We start from the raw sequence: 24,108 nt of genomic DNA, 5'->3' as shown, positions 1-24,108 counted from the left end.
CATGAATATGTTGCATATGTAAGACATTGCCCAGAATATTCTAATGTTTATGTTTGTTTGTATGTTTGGAAGTATTCAGCAGAATAAAATTGTATTGAATTAAATTCATTCAGCTTCCCAATATCATTTGTTTGTGGGTTTTAAACTTCCAAGCAGATAAACACCTCTGGATAACTTTGATGTGACTATGTCAAAACCATGAACTATTACCAGCATTATGAAACGGTAAAAAACATATAGCCAAATCAACCATCAAATAATCAACAGTGTTCATACAGTCACTGAGTGAAATTTAACCCATAAAAATTGAATATTTGTTGTTGTTAATTAGCAACTTTATAAAAAACAACCTAATTCCAAAAAAGTTGGGACACTCTGTAAAATGTTAATATAACCACATGCAATGACTTACAAATTTTTATCAAATGGTTACAATTATGAAATTTGCCATTTTAAGTAAAAAATAAGGTAATTTTTTTTTTTTATTTGATGGCTATAACACATCTCAGAAAAGTTGGGACAGGACAAGAAAAGGATGCAAAATATGTCTTTCTTTTTAAAAACAGGTGCAGGAATGTTTTGCAACTAAAGTTGGTCAGTAATTGAGTCGGTTGGTCAGTAAGGAGTCTCAGTAGTAAAAATCGTCACCAATCTGTTATGAACTCTACAATTTCAGAATAATATTCAACATAAAATTGTGAAGACTTTAAATATCCTCTGGAAATCAGTCATTTATTAATATTTAGGAATTTTTTATTTTTGCCAATTACTTTTAGTAATACATTTAAATAAATGCTAATTAATACAAATAATATGGCTTTCCAAATGCTGAATTGAATGTTTTTTAAATGTTAACATGTAAATGGTGATAATTGTGAGAACCTTAATGTAATTAACTATGATAACGATTATAGTTATGAATTTAATTATATTTATTTTCTATATGTAGTTTTTTTTTTTTAACATTGGACATTGTCCCAAAGCCACTTTACATAAATAAATAAATTATATAAAAAAAAAATTATTTATAAATTTGTCTCTACGTTTATCCCAATTAAAGAAGCCAGTGGCAACATGGCAATGACAAACTCCCTGAGATAGTATAAGGAAGAAACCTTGAGAGGAACCAGACTCAAAACAGATCCCTCATCTGGATGGCACCAAATGTCCATTCATTATAGATCTTTAATGTTGAGGTGTCCTGTTCAGTAGTGAAAACTCAAGTGTAAAACTGTTCATAGTGATTGCAGTCATTATACCAAATTGTTTGTATTAACTATAATCCATCTTAATGGTTCTTGAGTTTAATCCTCCAGTTTAATCTTCAGTATCTGGTGGACTCTGAGAAGCTCTGGATGGATTAAAATTAGTGGTAAGACTTAAGATATATTTTTTTTATCCGGTTCATTCCAGTCTTTTACATGTGCAACACTGTTTTTCTGATTGTAAGCCAAAAACTCTAGCATATGTAGTGTTTCTAATCACTCTTGAATTCAATCCAGCAGCATTCCTTTTATCCTTATGTAAAGAGTTCATCAGAGTATACAGATGCTTAACTAGGATTGGATTGAAGTGTACTATACACACAACTTGAAAGAGGCTCTATATTTTCTATGAAATGTTGGGTTTTTTAATAGATTTGACTATGCAAATAAGGTCAAAAACCCACAAGAAGAACTCCATCTTTTAACATTTCTGCCAAAGGTTATCACAGTTATGATTTATTGAAAAAGATGAGAAAACAAGCATTTCATAAAAAAAAAAACTTAGAAACATACAGCTTCAGACATTTGAATGTTCCAACAAAGACAGTTTTAGTAACATCTGGCATCATTCCGTGACTTGCTGTTGTAGATTTCCTTTTCCTTTTTGATGTCACAGCATATTACAGAATTGCATCTCCACTGCGGTTTCATTAAACAGCACAATACGACTGAGTTTTTACAGGCTCAGGCTTTTTCTATGTAACACATCAAAATATCTATGCATCAAGAATGTGATCAGGCCTGATGGATAAAAAAAAAACACCTCAGCTGATCACGGCTGAATGAATAATCGTAAGTGGATATTGGATATGCTCTGTGTGTGTGTGTGTGTGTGTGTGTGTGTGTGTGTGTGTGTGTGTGTGTGTGTGTGTGTGTGTGTTTATTACAGAGATAGAGAGACAGACAGACAATTTATAGGCCTGTGAATGATAAAGGCAGGAGTAATCCTGTTTGAAGTTATAATGTTTTATGTGTAAACCAGGTTAAGAATTTTCATCAGTAGTGTTGGAAAATGCACACTGGTTGTTGATGGTGTAGTCACTCTATCACTGTACACTACATTATTTTATTTTTTTTGTACTTAATTTACTGTATAGAAATAAAAACATGGAAAAAGTACAGAAAATATCAGAGAAGGATTCATTTGGTATTGTATGTAATGCATATAATGTCATCCACCATCCACCCTCATATAATGTCATCCACCATTCACCCTCACCCTCAGCACTGGAGCTCCCCAGGGTTGTGTTCTGAGCCCCCTGCTGTACTCACTGTACACATATGACTGTGTGGCCACTTCCAACTACACCACCATCATTAAGATTGCTGACGACACTTTTGTGGTGGGCCTGATCTCCAACAACGACGAGACCTCAGCCATCACAACAATGGACTCTTTTCTTTGTTGCGTTCAGCGAAACGCTTCCGCTCCTTGAAAGCAAACACAAAGAGAAAATAAGGAGGAGCTTCTTCCCGCAAGCCATTTGAAGTTTAAACCAGGACACACTCAGGATCCAATACTGGACCTCTCTCCCTCCATCTTCACAACTTTTTTGCACTATGACACTTTAATCTCTGGACTGTCACTTTAACTCTGGACTTGCACAGTGCCACTTTATATCACACCGTACTGCACACAGACACTTTAAGGACAATCACGTTAATCACTTAAAATTTTACTGTTTTTACTGTCATACGCATCCATGTATATACACATATTTTCACATATATCTTCATATATTTTATATTTTATATAGGTTACACTTTTTATTTATCTACCTTCTTTTTTTCTTGGTTTATTTTTTCCTCATTCCATTCCCTTTATATTCCATTCCCTTTTATGCTTGAATGCCAGACCATCATAAAAAGCATTTCACTGCATGTTGTACTCTGTATGTATGTGTATGTGTCAAATCAAATTTGATTTGATACATACAATAGGCAAAAATATTACATATAGTTTGCAAAAAAATACAAATCAAAACTATTAAATATTATGTAGACATTCACCCTCCTCCCTGTTTACTCTGAAATCCTTAAAGTTTAATATAAATCCCCAGAATTGTTTTTGGAGAATATAACTGAACAATTTTCTGAAAACAGATCAATTAAGCTTTGAATATTTAAAAAAAGAAAATAACAATTCTCAAATCTTTAATTATTAAACATTTGAATCAGCATTCAATCGATTATTTTAAAAAAAAATGACCATATGATGCACATGTTTTTGTGTTGATTTATAGCATAACAATCCCAAAATAATCAATTTTACTTCAAGATTGTATACTAATGCTAGCTGCAGTATGGTATAGTATGTGCCTGACAAATGGTTTAGCCTACAGTCTAAAGACCGGCTAAATATCTCCATATTATTCATTGTAACTTTTCAGTGTTGTATATTTAATCAGCCATTTCTTATAGAAATGACAAAAAGGAGTGATTATTGTTATTATTAAACATTATTCATGATTTCTTTTGGAAATTTACTGGGAACTGTATAAAAATAAACATCATAAGCATGAGCAACAACAGCACTGTGCTATTATTATTAACTTTCCAAACAAGCTGGACAACTATAATATAACATTATAAAAGATGACCTGGATAAATTTGTAATTTGTAAAACCCACTTTGTCAGTTGTTGGTGGGATTTTGAAGCTGTCTTGTATGCTTCAGGTCCAAGCAACTGAACACAGACATAGTCCAGGATGACAAATGTATGCAGCACAGGGCCAAACTTGTTGTGACTACAGTGGTCATGATGTAATGCTGGAACCCTTTGACTGGCCTGCAAAACCAGTGTGGCTCAATTCCACAAAAAACCTGTGTTCCAAATTAAACATACAGTGAGCAGAAGCACATCTTAGAAGCTGGATAATAAACAGAATCTAGAGATTTGTAGAGACACTATGTTGTTACCAAACACTGCAACTACTAAAACTTTAAAATCAAAGTTTTACGAACAGAAAACAATAAAGCTGATATATTTTCAAAATGTCTGTATTTTCTGTATTCAGGCCATGTGATTTCTTTGTGTAAATTAGCAGACCACAATCAGTAGGTGTCCATGACCCTGCATGTTTAATGGTATTAATTAAATGTTAATTTTTAATTACGCATGGCATTAAACTAATCTGCAGTCCTCAGAGAGCCAGAGAAAAAACACTGTAGATCATTTTCTGCCTTCACATCTGGCCATCAGACCTGAACACCTTGCAAAATTCTGAACTTTGGCTTTGCAGTGCATCTACATACCTTCACAGACAAGCTCCTCAATCAGTCGAGTGAATCTGAGGGCTCTGCCCTCCGGTGTCGCTCCTGCAGAGACGTGTAGTAATAATTGAGTCCTTAAGGTCCTCACCCAGGAGTGTTGCCATGACAATGCACGGTGTGCTGAAGGCTGGCTCTTGGTGCCGGTGTGATGATGTGATTAACGGCTCTCACTCGAGGCCTCTGTCTTAGGTTTGGTGTTGATGCCGAGGCAGGAAAGGCTGAGCTCTGCTCCATTGGGGCCTTAATGACAATCTGTTTCTGTGAGCACCCCTCTGTCACAGGCTATGTTTGCATCTGGAACTTTCCCCTTGAGGACCTGACAATACACATAAGCACCAAGCTGGATACAAGAAAGCTGACTGCTTCTCTGTGTGCATCTGCTAGATTAGTCACACAGGTAAATGATGTGTTACCCATACGCTCGAGAGAACAGTGCAAGCGCGTTTTAAAGCCAATTATAAGCTGTTGTTTTGTGAAATATTTCATGTTTTCGAAAGAGCAAAATTACTATAATTACTGGAATTTAGTGGAATTCACAAGAGTCCCTGGACCATTAGCTCCAAATCAAGTATAACCAAAATCTGGAGGAAGTCAGTATGGCCTTATCTGATTTCCCCACCCAATTTCAAATGTAGTTTAAAAGACACTATTCAGATACTGCATGACCATTAGGACAGCTCCAAGTCTTCTTTAAGTGGTTCTTCTGTTTTACTGTTGGATATTATGGCCCTGATTATGATTATTGCATGTGTTTTTATTCACATAGTGATGATTGACAAAAGCAATTAAGCAGATGTGCAACTTTATAACTTGGGGGGAAACAGGAAATGTCCAAAAGCAAAAAAACGTAATCATTCAGTCAAATTATTATACATTTTTCCCTTGTTTTCTTGGAGGGTGCCAATAACTCTAGGTTTGACATTATTTAACAGACAGAGGTGATAATACAGTAGTGAATTGAATGAATGAAAAGTCAATTTCGGTGTGTCTTCTGTACTGAAGCTGGAAGGTCAGAAGTGTAATTGTGTCAAAGAAGCCTGACAGAAATAGTCAATGAGACAAAACCCTAACTTCAAACGAAGGAAGCTTAACATTGTTCCTTTCTTCTCACCATCAGGGTTATTTTTGCAAACATAAAGGCCAATTAGTGTCTCACAGTTCCCTCTGGAGAAAGAGAATGCTGCTGTCAATGTTCAAATGCTGTATGAGTCCCAAAGATCTCTGAATGCTAACTCCAGGCAATAGAGTCTATTATAAACTGAAACGAAGAGACACAATGGTTTTGGTTGTACCTTTGGTGGCTCATTGTGTGAAAATTGTTTTATACATCGGTACTGAATGTAGCCATAATGACATACCCTATGTTAAATGCAACTATAAAATATGGGTTTCATTTGGTTAGTTTAACTTGTTCAAAGACTGTTACAAACTATTGTTTGTGGACATCTGACTACCACATTTGTAGTTCTTTCCCAAACTTTAACTATAATCTTAGAAGTACACAGTTGTATACAATATCTTTGTATAATGTAGCATTAAAAGTCCTTTTCAATGGAGCTAATTGTGGCCCCAAACCTGTTCAACCATAAGAATGCCCCCATGCGTGAAGCAGGCACCAAGAAGACATGGTTCACAAAGATGTCACTCATGCTCTTGTGGCTGAATTGGAAAAATCCAAACAGCCACTGCAAACTGTAGTGAAAATCCTAGAAATCTGGAATGGTATGTTCAACAAGCACATATATATGTAAAAAAATTATTGTGTCATGATTAATTTACAATAGATAGAAACGAGTTTTTATAGTGCATTCAAAAAGTCCCGCATAGAGTGGTATGTAGAACACTTTTTTTTCAAGCTGCCGATAAATACACATATTTAGTGTTTGGAAAATTTCAAGCAGCTTTTCCAGATACGAGAATATCACATCAAAATACTGTGCGAGATTTAATAAGTTATTTAATAAATAAATAAATGAATGTAGGGCTGCAGATATCAATTATTTTAGTAATTGAGTATTCTACCGATTATTCCATCGATTAATCGGCTAAGAAGTACTTAAATTGCAATACTTAATATACAAGAGAAATTAAGACGGGTCTCTTAAAATTAACAAGTAAATTGCCTTTTTAGAAATATTAAAATTTTTATTGCTGAAATTGCATACAAGAATTTTGGTGAAAACTAAACCCATTTAGTGCATTTTATTGCCATATTACTTCAAAATGTTAATACAAATGTATACTTTTATTTATCATAAAAATCTACAAAACACTTTCAAATTACTGTTTTAAAAAAAAAAGTAAAATGCAAACGTTTTCAAACTTCGAAACTTACTTTCGTGTCCTTTGGCCTAAATCTTCTCCTCGCCCCTCACTCTTTTCTCCCCATTCCTTCATTTTTCATTCTGCAGCTTCTTCTGTGTTGTATGGAAGCCTGTTTCTGCCACATAAAAAAATGCCTATTTCGGACTTTTTTCTCGCAATTCCGACTTTATTTCACGCAATTGTGACTTCTGGTGCATTCACCAAAAACCATGTTGTGGGCCTGAAGTCTGAAGCTGTTGGTGTGTGAACGAGGCTCCTCTGCTTCATCTGTCTTGTTCCATCTCCTCCAGAGCTGATTGTTAGAGAGTTCTCTCCAGGGATCAGAGGCTTAGTACCATGCAATTCTATTGATTGTGGTCTATTTCATTTTCAACGTGTAAAGCTTTCTGGTACTAAAGAGGGGGGTGACGCTGCCTGATTGGGTAGAAAATAATAATTACTCGCAAGAAAAATTTGAAATTGTAAGAAATAAAACTCGAAATTGAAAAAGAAAAAAAAAAGACTTTTTTTTATGTGGCAGTAACGGGCTTTCATAGTGTTTACCTGTCCAGAGCGATCCAGTTTAGAGGGTGGTGCGCCAGTAATAATGGTCCGTGGGGAAAAACAGTGCTGTGACAAAACGAATTCGATTTTTGTATTCAAATAACTCGAGGAATTGTTTCAGCCCTACATGAGTGAGAATAAAAGTGTTTAATTAAACAAATATTTTCCCATAACCTACTGTTCACAGCCACTGCGGAGGGACTTTTTGAACGCACCTTATTTAAGGGCTCTGTTAGGTAAGATGTTATGTGAGCTACTCTTTTTGGGTCATGTCAAATCTTAAGCCAGCAAGAATGAGCACACAGGGGGAAAAAAAACAAATGTAACATAAGGACATTCAGTCAGAGCACCTGCCTGGGACCTTTCCTTCACTGTCTAAAAACATCTTCCATGATTTTATTTTTGAAAAGCAAACCTCCATATTCTAATGCTGTTGTTTCCACAAAACTACTCTTCAGATTATCTTGCAAATTATCTTGCATTGGAAATTTTTATTTTTTTTTTCCCCCAATGCTGACTCTATACATGCATACAAAATGTACAACACAAGATTTTTTCTAAATAATTAAACAGCCAAAAAAAAAAATTTCTAATAGTTTTTTCCTCTTCTTGTATTCAACTTGAGCATATTATTCAATAAAATAGGATAAAACTGGACGTTCTGAATTAATCTTGGTTAATCAGGCTTAATGTAAGACATGCAAATGGACTGACTACATAAATCAAGCCTTTTTTTTTTTTTTATCCTGAGCGTAGGTTATGGAATTAGATCCCTTCTTTCTGAGTACTCGCATTAGACTTCACACCATGATTTCATATTAGACTAAGCATTGATTAATTATACTCATCTTATACATGAATATGATTAGCATTTGATTATGTCAATCAAAACACAGAATATGGTAAGACAGATTCACCCAAATAAATAACGTACAGATGTGTGTTCTGTTTGGGTGAAATATATATATATATATGGTTTGTATCTATGCTTTTACTGTTCCCCGAAACACAGATGTATTCATGGTTTAATTTCAGCTCCCTGAGCCAATAAAACAGAACACTGCAGTTAAATAGTGATACTGCAAACCGGATAATAATGAAGGAGAGCCAAACTGTTAAAGAATGAAACCATTTATAGTTAGAAGCTTGATAACTCATACTACAGGTTACATTCAAGTCTTTGTTTTAATGAACCCTGTTCTATTATTATTTTTATTTGATCATGCCAGGCCACAATTAAAATCTGAGCCTCCCCACTGCAGACCCCCGGTACAGTAAGTCTCATTTGTAAACTGTTTCAATATCAAAATAGGCAAGCATGAAATGTCTTCTAGCATGAAAAGGAAAACATTAGCACTGGGGAAAAAACTAGTACAAGTCATCACACATACAATGTGTAATAAACAAAGGGAAAAACATTTTTAGACCGCTTTGTTTTTAGGCTAATTAGGCTCAATATTATATCTAATGTTAAGAGCTAACCAATTAGAATGTAATGACTACATGGAACATTTGCTTAAGTCACAAAGCCACATAAAATTCAGGACTGCAAAATGTTTTTTTTTTTTTTTTAACAAAATCAGTTTTGGCAAAAAAGTAGGAAACTTGAAAATATTTATCAGCACAATTTACATAAATCACACCCACAGGCACAATAAAGACATCTTTAACTAATAAATAAAAATAAATTACGTTACAGTTTTATAAATACAATCTAAATATCGAAAATGCTTTCAGACTCATGATAATGTTGACTGTCTTTTCAAAAGGTCTGATTTGGCAGTTCAGTATACTGTATTGTTTTTAGTTCTTCTCAGCATAAATGTTCCTCTCATTTACTGTAGTAATGAGCTTCAGAGTGTCATGGAAGAAAATCCCTCTTTTCCACAGAACACTTCTTTTTCACAGTATGTGTAATCAGCATTTCCCTGACTCTAGGCATGACACTAAGTTTAACAGTTAGGTTTTACATATAAGAACATCTGCAAATGGTCCCAAAAGGTTCTTGTTAAAGATACAGCGCACCCACACTAAATATGTGGTAAAGGGTTTAATGTTCTCTGAAAAGGTATAGTTTTGTTGAGGGAGAATATAAGGCATGTATGTGTTCTCTCCCTGCTCCTGGATCCATACTTCATATTTTACCTCTCTTACTTTCAAGTACTTCAGGTTCCAGGGTATCTGCCAGGACACAGAAAGCTTTGCTTCATGGGCAGCCTGCACTGATGTCTGGCACTTGGGTTGTCTGACTCGACCGGGATGTACTACATTGCCTGGTTTGGTCTTTTTCAGATTAGGCTTAACTTTTAGACCTTCTCTAAGGACTTCCTGGAAGGACGGAATGTCCACAATGGTGTCCTGATAAATCCTGAAAAGCCATTCTGGGTTGCGGCAGCAGAGGTGCCTTGGCACCTCCTTGCTAGCTAGGATGCGTTCCTGTTCCTCTTGCTCCAGGTGACTGATTCCTCCTTGGTCCCAGGGCCGGTCAGGATAGGTCACAGTATTCTCTTCCATGGTGTTTCTCCATGCTATATACTGTAGGTCCATTCCTGGCAGGGAGGCCAGAGTTCTATACGGTGTATACTGCTCTGGATTGACTGCATATGGAAAAAGCTCGATGACAGCAGCCCCTCTGGGTAGGAACATGGACGTGATCAGTTGAGCGCCATGCATGCTGACCAACATGGATGCCGCACCGATAAGCTGGACTATGCTTGCAAATGTTTGCTCCTCCAAGGACACAGTAACTGTTCTCATTTTGTACTCTTGAGCCAAAGTGAGTAGCAGCTCAGCCTCATTGAGTATCAGCCTGTTAGATGCTCTACTAAACACCACTATATAATCATCGCCTTCAGGCCGCTCCTCTGCTGTGATATTAAGCCTGTCCATTATGAATGAAGCAAACTGACGAATCTCATTTCCAGACACCAGAATGTTGGCTTTGGGACCTTGTGGCTGTACAAAGCCATACTGATACCATGTGGTCATCTTTGACAATCCGACATAGGATTTGGTAAAGCACATTAGCTTGCCCAAGTTCCGCAAGTGCTCTTTAAGTAGTGGCTGTTTGCTGCTAAGCAGGCGATAAAGATCAAAATGGCTCCCCTCTCCCCAACCTTCCATGAAGACGAGTCGGGCTTCATCATCCAAATCTGTGTACTGATGCATGGTGTAGAATATTGGAAGGAGATCATCATGGAAGATGTGCATTAAGTTATCGGCGTTGAAGCGGTTGAGGATGAGAGTGACATCTGGCACAAACACAGGCTTCGGCATGTACTTTAGAGCCGCTGCAGGCAGTTCTAAGAAGTTAAAATACTGGGTATTATGATCCTCAACAGAGGACAAGTCTAGCAGGGCTGGTTGGAATCGACGAGGGCCCAAATTTGGAAGCATGACAGAGGCATTACTATGGAAGAATATAAACTCCTCAGCCTCGGTACAGTAGCAAAGATAGTCAAAGCGGCAGATACGGTCCGTGTGCATCTTGCCGGTGCAGACCATCCTTGTGCCTTGCTCTTGCAGGGCCAACAGGGCAGCATGATAATCTATGCGTACATGTGAAAGTTCTTGGGATTGCCGCGTCAGTTGTAGTTCCTCTTCCAGTTGGGCCATGTGGTCGCTTAGCTGGACATATTTCCATAGCAGGGCTGCAACCAGCGACACAAGCAGGCCATTTAGCACTGCTGCCAGGTTCATTCTACAGCCTAATGCATGCATTGCAGCTGAGCTCCAACACCAAGATCATGCTCGACCTGCACCAAGAGAAAGATTATTCATTAAATACTGTAGTTAAATATTGTTTGATTTTTTTTTATGTTTGTTATATACTGGTCAGCCATAATTTTTTGACCACTGATCAGGCATAAGATTATGACCACATTCCTAATTTTGTGTTGGTCCCCTTTTGCTGCCAAAACAGTTCTGAACCTGTCGTGCATTAACAGCATTAACTTCTTCGGCAGTTTGAGCTACAGGAGCTCGTCTGTTGGATCAGAACACACAAACCTGCATTCGATTTCCACGTGTATCAATGAGCCTGAACCGCACATGACCCTGCCACTGGTTCATCACTGTTCCTTCCTTGGACCACGTTTGACAGAAACTGAGCACTGCAGACCAGGAACATCCCACAAGAGCTACAGTTTTGGAGATGCTCTGAATCAGTTGTCTAGCCATCAAAGTTTGACCCTTGTCAAACTCAGTCAAATCCTTACGTTTATTAATTTTTTTCTGCTTCAAACATCAACTTTGAGAACAAAATGTTCACTTGCTGCCTAAAAATATCCCTCACACTAACAGGGGCCATGATGAAGAGATAATATGTGGTAATCACTTCACCTGTCAGTGGCCATAATGTTATGCCTTGTCTGTGTATAACAACAGAAACAAAAAAACTAAAAACTCTGTAGTTCTCAAGCATTAAAACTAACAATCCTATACCTTCATTACATTTAGTAAGCTTTATACCTCTGCCTAGATCTTTCTCCTTTCACTACACTATATCGACAAAAGACACTTGACCATCAAGCCTGTATGTACTCTCTATGCAGATTTAATACTGCTTTTGCTTTTATAATTACCTTCACTCCTTTGGGAAGGATTTTGGAGCATTGACTGTGGGGATTTGCTCATGCTCAAGTGTCACATACATGAGGGTTTGTGAGGTCAGGCATTGAAGTTGGGTTTGAAAGCCTGGGGTGCAGTAGTCATTCCAGTTAATCACAAAGATGTTCAGTGGGGTTAAGGTCAAAGCTCTATGGAGCCCATTCAACTTCCACACCAACCATGTCTTCAAGAACCTCTGTTTGTGCACAGGTTAATGTCATGCTAGAAAACATTTGGGTCCCTTAGTTTTAGCTAAGGGAAATCGTTTGCTATGTTTTACAGCATACAAAAACATTCTGCACAACTCTGTGCTTCTAACTTTGTTGTAACACTTATGGGTGAACTGACTAAAGTCCACAAAACCTTTGGCGAAATACTGTACGCCTTTCCCTCGTAATTCTGAAAATCAACAGATTCACCTTAGTATCTAATTTTCAAAACTACTGACGTTCTCAAATAGACCCATGAAACAGACCTGATGGACTGACTAACACACACACACACACACACACACACACTTTGTAGTTTCAATAGTGTCCCTGTATAGGAGAGATTATTTGTCATGCGGATGATTATATTATTATTGCTACAATATAAGCATTATGAATTTGAATCAATATTTGCTCAAAGCCTTTTTCATTAAACATATGTGGCAAAACTTTGTTTTTTTTTGGACAATGTATTGCGCTCCACTTGGATTACATTTATTTTAAATATGGAGCTGGGGTGACTCCATCCCTAAAAAGTGCTACTCCTTTGACTTTTTAGATTTGAATTGGCCGGTTGTTGTTCTCCCTTCACTCCAGATAACGTAAAAAGGTTTTTTTCCCCTCCTCTTTCAGACAAAGTCCAGGGCAGGCTGAGATTTGTTTTGGATAGATATCTTAATGATTAAACAGGAAATTATTAATTAAGAATATGTTTGACCATAGTAGAAGTCGGTATATAATCAGGTGTAAATGTCTAAAAAAGAAAGAAAGAAAAAGTCTAAATACTTCTGGCTTATCTACGTACAAAGCAAAATTATCATAACTCTTTGACTAATGCTTATATACAGTTATGATTTTCAGTCAGGGTTTATTTTTTAAAACATGTGGTTTAAAACATTCAACTACAGCTTCAATGACTGCTAAACAAAAGTTCTTGTGTAGTTTGGAGGAGCTAGAACACCAAAATCATGTCCAGAGAAAATGGAAGAGAGACTGATTAAACTTGGTTAGGAACACAAATACTTATTTGATGGGTGGGTGATGAAGCCAATCATGAAATCTGTTGAAATGACTGCAGCTAAAGAAAATAATGCTATACCCTTGTCTGTCCTTGAATACATACTCAGATGTTTAATATACCAAACTGATACCAACAGCTGCTCTGTTTTACACATATAATTAGTAATAAACAGAACAGGACTGAGGTACCTCAGTGTTTAGGATTCTTGGTTATGAATTTAGGATGATTTCAACCCCATAGTAAAAGGCCACAGATGGATGTGATCAATACCCGAACTTGTGATGTCAAACATGACAGGTCAAGTCTTGACAGTTGCTCCAGTTGCTGCTTCTATATAAGAGAACGAACCATAGAATCTAGAAACAATAAGACAGGACACTGTGTGAGCGGTGCCTACAACATAAACATTCAAACAAATGCCAATATTTCAATTACAAAGGAAGACAGAAGGGTCTAAGCTTGGCCAGCTCATCGACTAGGAATGCTTATTTTACCACATCATGCAAAGGGCAAGTCTAGCTCAATATTATTTTCATACACAGTTTCAGATGTTAGGAATCAGAAAGCATTAACCTCTAATCCATTCATCCAGGACAGGGATGGTGGTGGTGGTGGCAGCAGCAGAAGCGTTTACAGTAAAGTGCTTTAATCCTGTTCACTGAGCAAAAGGGATGCAGAAACCATTAACTGTTACTGGCACTTTAGTGTTCTACCGAACTCTAAAGAACCCCTCATGCCCCTGAAGGCACTGGCAAAGACAAACTGTGTTCAGTTGCCTCTGAAAATAGTCCTTTGGTTGGCAAGAAATAAGCAGTGTTTGTACAGAACACTGATAAAACACTAAATAGAGTGTCATGTTGTTTACTTGTTAAATTTCAGAATATATATTATTGTAATACATAAAAATATTTACACTCGATTCTCAGTATCTTAAAGGTCTCTTGGGAAAATCTGTATTTCAGCATTCAGCAGTTTATACATTCCTCTGTTAAAAGACTCCAAATATCTGCATCTGAAAACTGGAGCCTGGCAATGCATACTTTAATGTAGAAATATGCCCTTTATAGTGGAGCTGTCATCTTTAATCTAACACGTGTGCTAATCTAGATAACTGATACTGAAATAAAAGCCTCTGGGAGAATGTGGAGATGCTGCATGTGCTCAGGATCAAATAAAAATTAATATTTGAAAAATATTTCAAAAGTCCTTTATGTTTGTTCTGCTTTGTGGTTTACCTTTACACCAGGCAAGATTTCCATAGCGAAAAGGCGCCAGCTCCCTGGCTCCACTGATCTGTTTCGCATTAGCTGGTTTACTCCGAATTGTTCCGTTTCATCTCGGTTGAGATAAATGAGATGTTGCTGAAGCGTGCTTTATGCCTTCAGTGTCACTAATTTATTGTTTGTGCTTAAGCCAATGCACTCATCCTCAAACTGACCAATAAAAATCACAGTATTGTTTTGCAGTAACATACATGCAGCCATGAGGACTAAATGAACATTTAGTCACGTTTAGTTTAGTTTCGGGAAAAAGGTTTTAATGTTGATCTACACCACGGAGTCTGACAAACACACTAATAGACGTTGAGGTGAGTAAATTGCCACTAATTTGTCTTAAAGCACTAAAAGACTCTTTAAGCAGTTCGAGTCACAATATTTGGCACCGATACAGTCATTCAGACATAATTCATATAGCAAGCATGGGACATGTCCTTGAGCTGCTCTCCTCTCTTTTCTCCTCTACATATGAATGGAGAGGTAAAGCAGAGATGACAGGACTCCCTTGGCTCTGTGGCATACAGCTGTGCTGTTTGCTGTGGGGATGATAAGCACCACAATGATGGGGGAAGGAGGCCTAGGGCTTATAATGCATTTTAATCAGGCTGGTGGAAAGACACTGCTCTCAGTCTTCCACTGGCCCTCGTCCCTGATCCGTCCCATTAAGAGATCCAAGGATGTATCTGCTCAGTTCTATTCGAGTGCTTTCTTTTACTTTCGAACATCAAACAAGTAAAAAAAAAAAAAAAAAAAGCTGGGGGGAATAAAATCCATTAAACACTCATTGTCCACGGCCAATGTGTGCCCATTCAACCATCTTCAGTCTTCCATGTGTGTCCATCTTCATTTTCAGATTTGTTGTGACACAACAGGGTGGACAAATCGCTAGCACAGAACAAGCAGATGCTTTGACTATCAGGTTCAACAATAAAATAAAAAATAAAAATGATCTAAATAAAACGCAATGCTGATATTATAGTGCATGTTCCTAGTTCAGAATAATCTTGCTATTCTGATTGGCTAGCATGCACACACATACAAGCGTTTTAGAATCAGTACCCTGCAGAAACATCAAATCGGCTACTTCTTGTACAAAAACTATGCCAATGATCTTCTGCGCTGAACTGAAGACCGCAGCTCATAGCTTTGAAAAAAAGCATGTCACTTTGACGTATACACCGTGTTCAGTTCCCTTAGTCTGTATTAATATCTAAATATAATGCTATTTTTTTTTATTAGTTATGGTGCTTATGGGTAACCAAAACACAACTATACAGCCCTAACGTTTCTGACCAATTGACCAATGAATGAATTACAATAATAAAAAAATTGTGGTGAAATAAAACACAAATATTGTCTTTTTTAAATAAATTAAAAATATGTATTTAATTAAATATTAAAGATAAAAATTCAAGTATTTTATGTCTATATAATAAAGATCATTCCAAAGCAAAACTTTGAAACCATGTAGATATAATTAATAGGTGCAGAAAAAATTAAAAGGTTGGAATATAAATTCATTACTGGGTAACAGTTATTACTTTCGGAGTGGTTATAGGCAACGGTCCAATTGCTTTCTAGCGGCGATGAAATGGCCAGCATGGCCCAAAAGCCCTGTGCTCCTCAGAGACAGATGAAGAATGGAGCTGAGACAGTCCTACTGAAGGGGTTACAAGAAACAATGTCATTTGGTCCCATGAGGGGAAAAAGACCGTACGCAAGACTGCAGCACTGAGGTGAGTACGGGAACAATAAAGAACCCGCAAAAACAAATGTGTGCCAAATTTTTAAATATATTTAAATATATAGACTTTAGATATTTATAGATTTTTGCAGAGGAGATCTCGAATAAGGTGACACCGTGGTACAGAGGGTACCATCTCACAGCACCAGGTTCCTCGGTTCAATCCTGAGATCGGGTTACTCTTCTCCCTGTCTGCATTCTCCAGTTCTCTACCATTTCCAAATATCAATCAATCAATCAATCAATAAATACATACATAAAAAGGTAGATAGATTGACTCATGTAAATTACACCTACGGCGCTGTGTGTGTGTGTGTGTGTGTGTGTGTGTTTTCTGTGATAGACTGGTGACTAGACTCCAGATCTCCAGATCCACATCAAAGTAAGGAGGATAAATTGGTTACCAAAGATGAATAATAGAAGATTAAAAAAATAAATAAAAATAGGACTTGCACCGAAAGAAATGTATGGGAAATGTAAAAAGGTATGAGAAAGCATGAATGCATTTATGCACTTTATTCTGGTTGATATGTCTAAAGACAGTCAATCTTATATATGTTATAGAACATGATTTACTAAACAAATAAACCAATAAAACATGTTGAGGTAATAAACAGGATGTAAATCAACATTAGCACTGACCGTATGTATGTATGTATGTGTGTGTATGTGTGTGTGGACCTGAGCGCTTTTCCTCTCTTCTACCTGCAGTCTCTCCAGCTCTCCTCACATACACTTAGCCCGGGGAAAACTTTTTCTTTCTTTTTACACTTTTACAATTCCACAAATAGAAACACGACAAAACGGCATAGACCTGTTTATGTATATATAAAGCACATCTAATAATAGAATACTTACCAGAAGGCAGCTGATCAGGTCAGGGGTATGACAGAGTCAGTGCGGTTACAGTACTTCAGTGTCGGCTAAGGCTTTGCTTGCAGCTCAGTGAACGGTACACACGGCTAGCGTGGTCTCGGGGAAACACCGCATGAGACCATATTTGATTTCTCCGAAGCAGACAAGCACATATTAGAGCTACATGCAGCTAAAATACTCTGCTTTCTGTCCAACACAGACAGGTCGCTTCCTCTCAGCTCAGCCAGTAAGCCGAATCCGACTCACCAGCTTGTCAGTCTGAACAAGAAAGACTTACCCCGGCTGAGGCAAACTCCACCCACGAGAGCTGCTCTCGCGAACCAAAATCTCGCGAGATCTGAACGCGAGTCCGCGCTGCCTTGGGCTCGTTAATGAAGTCAGGACTAATTGGCCCTGTACAAAGGAAGCAGTGATTTGTGGCCCTGTCTAGTAAACACGTGTTAGAATTCTAAACTGAACATTTAAGTGGAAATGCAATGCTATGGTGATGCAGCAGGTTGTGTACACCTTACAGAACCACAGAACTACTGGTTACTTGTTTTACTGTCTGTACTGACTGAGTTTTTGTGCATGCCTCGGTTTTCTCTGGGTTTTTTTTTTTTTTTTTTGCTCCTACTTTCTGAAAAAAAAAAAAAAAAAAAGCAGATGGACTGTATTATTTATTATTGCTTTTTCACTTATACTTTACTGACGTATTTTTATTTAGGGAGACTTTTACTTTTTACTCAATTACATTGAGTAAACCACAGCAGATCATCCTTCTCCATGTTAATCTGTCCTCTACATCTGCCTCTTTCAAACCAACTACATGCATGTCTTGCTTCACCACATCCATAAACCTCCTTCCTGGCAGCATCCCTTTGCCAGTAGTCAGAATAAAATAACATAGTTCTCTATAGTGAAAACTCTTTATGGTACCCAAAGCAGCATAACTCATACATAGCACTTAAAAGCCCCCAGTGTCTCATCTGTAAAAATAGAAAAGTTATGTGTATTAGCATTAACCTTTTTTTTTGTAATTCAAGTTTTGACATATGATGAACAATAGCAAATCAATTTTTGCCATTCTGGCCACAGATGTCACCAACAATAAAGCTTTGTTTACTTTATATCCATGTCTTATATTGTGTTCATCAAGTTGTACAGACTTCCTGGACCAAACTCCCCTGTTGGATCATTGCTTTGTGAGGGGGTTCAAGAGATTGTAAATTTTTTAAGAAAGTTTAGAGTAGTTAATGGAAACCCAGCAAAATTGTCAGTTGGTCCCTGGTATGTAGAAAATGCTACTTTAATTTAGAGTAGGACTATACAGGAAATAACAAAGCCATGGGTAGGGGCTGCCTGCCAGCAGTGCTGGAAAAAGTTATTAAATAGGCCATTTTTTTTCATTGCCTGTGAGACATTCTTCCCATGTCACCATCGTCAATAAACCATACTTATAACAAAGCTTTATAAGTGTTGAAGATGCTTTGGGCATTGGTCGTATTTTACATCCATCAGGGCCTGGCACAACAAAGTTGCCACTGTTACCCAAAATGCTAATCTATATTTCATAATGAATCTTCAATATCCATATCCCACAACCAATGTAAAACAAATTGCTGCTCAAATCAGTGATGCTTCGCTGCTGTATTTCTACCGTTGTTTTGGAGGCCCTTGTAAAATTTCTGCTAGGTATAAACATATTTTAGCTCAAACTCTGGTTTTCTTCAGCTAGTTTATAGGTTCTGCAGTTTGTTCATCATTTCAACAAGATAATGACCCTGTCCATACAATGGATATAAAAAGTCTGCATTCTCCTATTTAAATGACAGGTTGTTGTGATATAAAACCAAGATAAATTTCAGAACATTTTCCAGCCTTAGTGTGATATTGCACATTATAAAAAGCAGGTGAGGGGGGGGGGGGGGGGGGAACTAAATAAAAAAGTTACCAAAACGTGGAAACACAAATATTCACAAACTTTTCTCATTGAGGAAGTGGTTGTGTTCACAATGAACATTTACATTTAATCTCATGTTCCAAAGGCATCAAAATTTTTCAGAAATTATTCTGATTCATTCCAGGGTTTCTGTAGGATTTTCTTGTACTCATTTAGAAGCCTTGGTCTGGAGCTTACAAAGCATTCATGATATCTCTCTATTTTAAAAAGTATCAATCAGTAGTGGGGTATAAACAAATTCCCAAAACGTTTCATGTATTATGGAACACCCTAAAAGCCATCATCAACAAATAGAGCACCATAGTGGCATCGACACATACAGAATGTCCATCTATAATGAATGAACAGAGAAAGCAAAATCTTACAGAGAGGCTTCTAAAAGATGATTAAAGGAGGTTCATGAATATCTGGCAACTGCCTAATTACTCAATGAATGTTTCAACATTATCTCATATTCTTTACACGTCTGGGCTATGGGACAGGGTAGCAAGACAGAAGCCCTTTCATACAATCCAAGCTTAAATAAACACATTAATTACTTTCAGTAGTGAGTATGATCATGACAATCCATATTTTAATGGTCTATTAAAATTATGAGGGTTTTATCTAGAGACAAAATCAATATTTATAGTGCATCAAATAGTCACAGATCCATGACTCAGTATTTGTGAACACAACAAATGAACTCGCACCATTTCAGGTGACCCACAGGTGGTCTGAATACGATTTGTCTGTGATTCATTTTGTGGTCCACAATATTTGTGTATTGTGAAAGCAAAGGTGTCTCAGTCTGCTTCACATATTACTTTAACTTGGGTGTTGCTGCAGTTTTCTGTCACCTAATAGAAAAGCAACTCGTGCCTTTTCATGAGGGTATGTGGTCCCACAACAGGGTCGGCAGTGTTAGCAGGTAGGAACATGACAAATGGCCTAATTCGGCCACTGTTGCATCAAATGTGCTATAAAGCATATGTTGTTAGGCAGCAGTAAGAATCCTATTGTATTAGTAAAAGGAATGATTAAAGATGAGAGTATGCATATATTTTGTTTACTGCAAATGGACACTACAGTCAGTATCTCTAAGGCATGAAGAATGAGTTGATTTTGAAGGTGCAGCCTTTAAAAACACCTTCTGTAGTTAATTTAAAATCTGTTTTGCCTGCTTTGTTTTTCAGTCAAATAATAGCAGCAACTAATCACAGCTCACATTTCCTGAAAGGGAACGGAGTCCTCTTTTAAGTCCACTTGCATCGTGAACACAAAAGCACTAAGGTTCATTATGCAGCCAGTCCCCTTCCGGTTCCACTTTATGGCTCATATGAAACCACCCTTAGTCTTTCTGTCTGATTGTCATTACTTGCCTGTTAATGTTTCCCTCTCTTTAGAGTCAAACATGCCCTACTTTTTTCTTGAGTTCTCTTTATTTGGAAATCACTCTGTGCAACTGATGATGGTTCCACATGAACAGATCCATGAAGCTACTGAGCAACTCAAGAACTATGAGGATGAATTTGGACAATCTAATATAAACAATCTACTACAATGGCTAGGACTACAATTAACAGTAGCTAGTATTAGATCTGTAGGTCTGTATTAAGGACCTATCACTGTAAAGTACACTTCAGCAATAATACAACTATAATGAATGGACATTTGGTGCCACACAGATGAGGATGGGTTTCCTTATAAGTCTGGTTCCTCTCAAGTCTTCTTCCTTACACTATCTAAAAATATTTTTTCCTTGCCACTGTTGCCACCAGATTGCTTAATAGGGATAAACATATAGGCAATAAACTTATAGGCACTAAAATGCATATTCAATATTGTAACCTATTTATCTCTATAAAGCTCCTTTTTTTTGAACGCTTCAAGTTTGTGCATATGCTCTTTGAGGTCCGGTTTGCATGTATTAATGTGCTGCCCTCTGCAGCGCAATTGTGGAAGTGGTTCAACTATGTATAGACTGTGAATCTACAGAAAATCTACAGATTTTGTAAATCTGATTAAACTAATCAAACACGAATCATTTACAATTTAAAATTGTGTACAAGGCCTTCTTCAGAGACACAGATGTTTAATGCGCATGAGATAAGATCTTCAGTTATATTTATTCAGCCTTATTGATTTTTATAGGTTAAATGAATGTGGTTAGTTATTTGAACCACTTATAATCAATTCACGTTTCATTAGGCTTAAATATTTTGTTATTTCTTCTTTTATTAAAGAAAAAAAATCCCCTGAATGTCTGTTTTTATTCAAAATGACCACTAGATGGCAGTCAAGTCACAATTTCCATTCCAAAAAATATTGTCTAATATTATTTGTCGACTTAAACTCGAAGCAATAATAAATTAAATGACACTTAATGAACACAGGGAATTGAGACTCGTTTTATTGGGAACTGAAGTCACAGTACCACTTATCCTACTGCTTACTTTCATAAGGTTTTCATAAGGCAAATTTGTGGTAAAGTTATTATTTCCAAATTAAGATATATATCCCTAATCTAAATACAAAGCTTATTGCACTTCCTAAACATGTTGCTATTTTAAATCAACTAAAACAGCCCCGAGTAAATTAATGCTTGGTCTGTACCACAAACGTTTAAACCCTTGCTAGGGCTTGTCCACATGCTCATAGCTAGTTCCTATGGGTTTGGGATCTATTGAACACTCCCCTATGCGCTGCTATATACGCCTTTAGAGTAGGCTAAAGGTTCTAGCAAAATAAAAGATAAGCTGTTGATGTCCAATGTGTCACAACACATTGAAAACCTTCCTACTTGCTTACAACTATTGCATCCTACTTTTATAACAGTGTCTAATTCCTTGGGAATATGCCAGTAAACTGAGTTCACTCCCAGGTGCCAGACTTTATCATTTCAGTTTGTGGAGACTGCTGTTCCACAGTAACCTTTATCTATGGGATGAATAGTGATGAATAGTGGTCATAGAGGCCACATGAATATGCTAGATTTCTTTTTTGTCCACCACTTCTCTGGAAAACCAAAGAGCATTTGACACTGAACATTATCACTGGTGATCTGCAGGGATATAAATGGATGGCCTGTTTGTGTTTTGAGAAGGTTGTCAGAGGTTGCTGGAGAGAAATGCACAGTAGAAATATATTTGCATGGTGTAACTTTACTGTACATATGACACATCTTGAAATACCATCAAGTACAATTATACAGGCTTTGTGGTGTTATTATTCATTGGGCTTCACTTCGACTGCTGCCCAATCCTCACAGCAACGTCCCTTACGGTCCCTCTTGCAGGTGGTGAGCCCACGGGAAGGCGGCCCCACGTCACTCCGACGTCACGGACCTTGATATTTCCCTCGTAAGGGACCCCCGGAGCATAGAGGGTTAAGGGCCTTGCTCAAGGGCCCAAGAGTGGCAGCTTGGCGATACCGGGGCTTGAACCCCAGACCTTCCGATCGGCAACCAAGCGCCTTAACCGCTGGAGCCACCCCTCATTTTTTTTCTTTTACTTTTTTCTTTTTTTTTTTTTAACAAAAAATCTAAAGTATAGTCTTCGTAAATGTTGCAATCAAGTCATTTAACATCACCATTGCCATAGTTTCTAATCCTGTTTGACTAGCTATCAGCTGCCAAAAGAGATGAAGCAGCTGAAACTGGTAGACCATCTTTGCCAGCAGCTAATCATTTTACCATATAAAAAAATTAATTATCAGTAAATGTAAGTCATTTTTACATGCCTTACTAATGTGAGCTTTTATTAAAGATTAATTGTCTATGATTAAGCATTACTGGTAGTGAATTAAAAAGTGTTTACTTTTTACCATTGCATAACATCTTCCAGTGTTTTGCTGCTGGTACCCAGTCAGACTCAGGAGAATTTTATAGTAATAAGCCACAGCACTGAAGAATTTTCCACAAGAACAGTCAGACTATTGCAGTTGAAAACAACTTGTGTTGTGGCCGATTAATCAGTCAGTAACAAATTCAATAACAGTGTTAAAATGCCAAGTTAAAGAAACAAACTAAGTTCGGGGTTCACAATCCAGGGTTGTGGTGTCAAAAAAAAAAGACTTTATTCAGCAGAATTTAGGTGAGGCAGTTCCATAGGAGCACCCAAAACCAGACAATACACAATCTTTATATACCTTCCTGTGTAATGCCCAACCTTTTTTCTTTTCCAATCATTCACTCATCTGCCACCATTATCACCATTATATTGACATATTATTATGTCACCATTATACTTCAGGAGTCTAGGTTCTTCCCAATTACATAATATAATGGCAGCAGAGCACATCCACCACTATTTTGTTTTTTTAAGTAGCACATGATTTATTTATGGCTGCTTCATAACCCTCTATCCTGGGAAACCACTTCAAATCCTGGCTATCAGTTCTTTTGACACATTCATATCTCTTGACAAATAACCCCTACAGAAGTGAAGAACATGATACGCTGTGCTCATTACTGTTTCAAGTGTGCTGCATCAATGTAATTACTCCTTTGAATATGCTGCATGTTTGGCTGTATAACACAAAACTCATAACACATAATGATGACAAAGGGTTAAAAGGTAAAACGAACTGTGCATCTAACTATATACCTTTTCTAATGATTTCAACTTTGTGATATGTGGGATGAGTAAAGGATGGTGCATTATAACTATTATAATCCTAATCCAGGTACAAAAATCTAATGGAGGGATCAAAGAAGGTAATGTTGGAGAAAGTTTGGCAGATGTGCATTGTAGGTCAGTCAAAGTGGTTGGATGGTCCAGTTTAAAGTCCATTGTAGAAATAAAACATGGGACAAAAGTGTATTTAAGTGAGCTGAAATGAGTTGCGAACGACACGAATTGACAACAGACTCAATAAAACAGAAGTGTCGAACTCAAATATAGAGGGGTCTGAATGGAAATACTGGAGGGCCAAACACTGTTCAACATTTAATAAACAAGACAGGATGCATAAAAAATGTGAAAATAAAATTAAGTGAAAGCAGAAAATTCTGTTCTTTTTCCTGAGCAGTATGCATGGCTTCTT

The 24,108-nt window shown here is 37.2% G+C and overlaps 1 protein-coding gene across 2 annotated transcripts; it reads right to left on the bottom strand.

Moving 5' to 3' along the window:
* Positions 1–8,521: 8,521 nt before the first annotated feature.
* Positions 8,522–17,503, bottom strand: pomgnt2 (protein O-linked mannose N-acetylglucosaminyltransferase 2 (beta 1,4-)). Of its 2 annotated transcripts, none has more exons than XM_083558126.1 (2): positions 17,419–17,503; positions 8,522–11,161 (listed from the first exon to the last, which is right to left on the bottom strand). In XM_083558126.1, the coding sequence occupies exon 2, from the start codon at positions 11,124–11,126 to the stop codon at positions 9,366–9,368; it is 1,761 nt and encodes a 586-aa protein (XP_083414252.1). In that variant the 5' UTR covers positions 11,127–11,161; positions 17,419–17,503; the 3' UTR covers positions 8,522–9,365. The 2 variants fall into 2 exon arrangements, with proteins under 2 accessions (XP_083414252.1, XP_083414253.1); XM_083558127.1 differs by having other exon boundaries at positions 17,124–17,447.
* Between the last annotated feature and the right edge of the window lie 6,605 nt (positions 17,504–24,108).

This window comes from Silurus aristotelis (assembly GCF_946808225.1).
Source record: "Silurus aristotelis genome assembly, chromosome: 1".
In the NCBI taxonomy this organism is placed as follows: Eukaryota; Metazoa; Chordata; class Actinopteri; order Siluriformes; family Siluridae; genus Silurus; species Silurus aristotelis.
This window is presented reverse-complemented; position numbering and strand designations above follow the sequence as displayed.

Coding starts and splice junctions, on each gene's coding strand:
- pomgnt2 (XM_083558126.1), bottom strand. CDS start 11,126: ATGCATGCATTAGGCTGTAGAATGAACCTGGCAGCAGTGCTAAATGGC.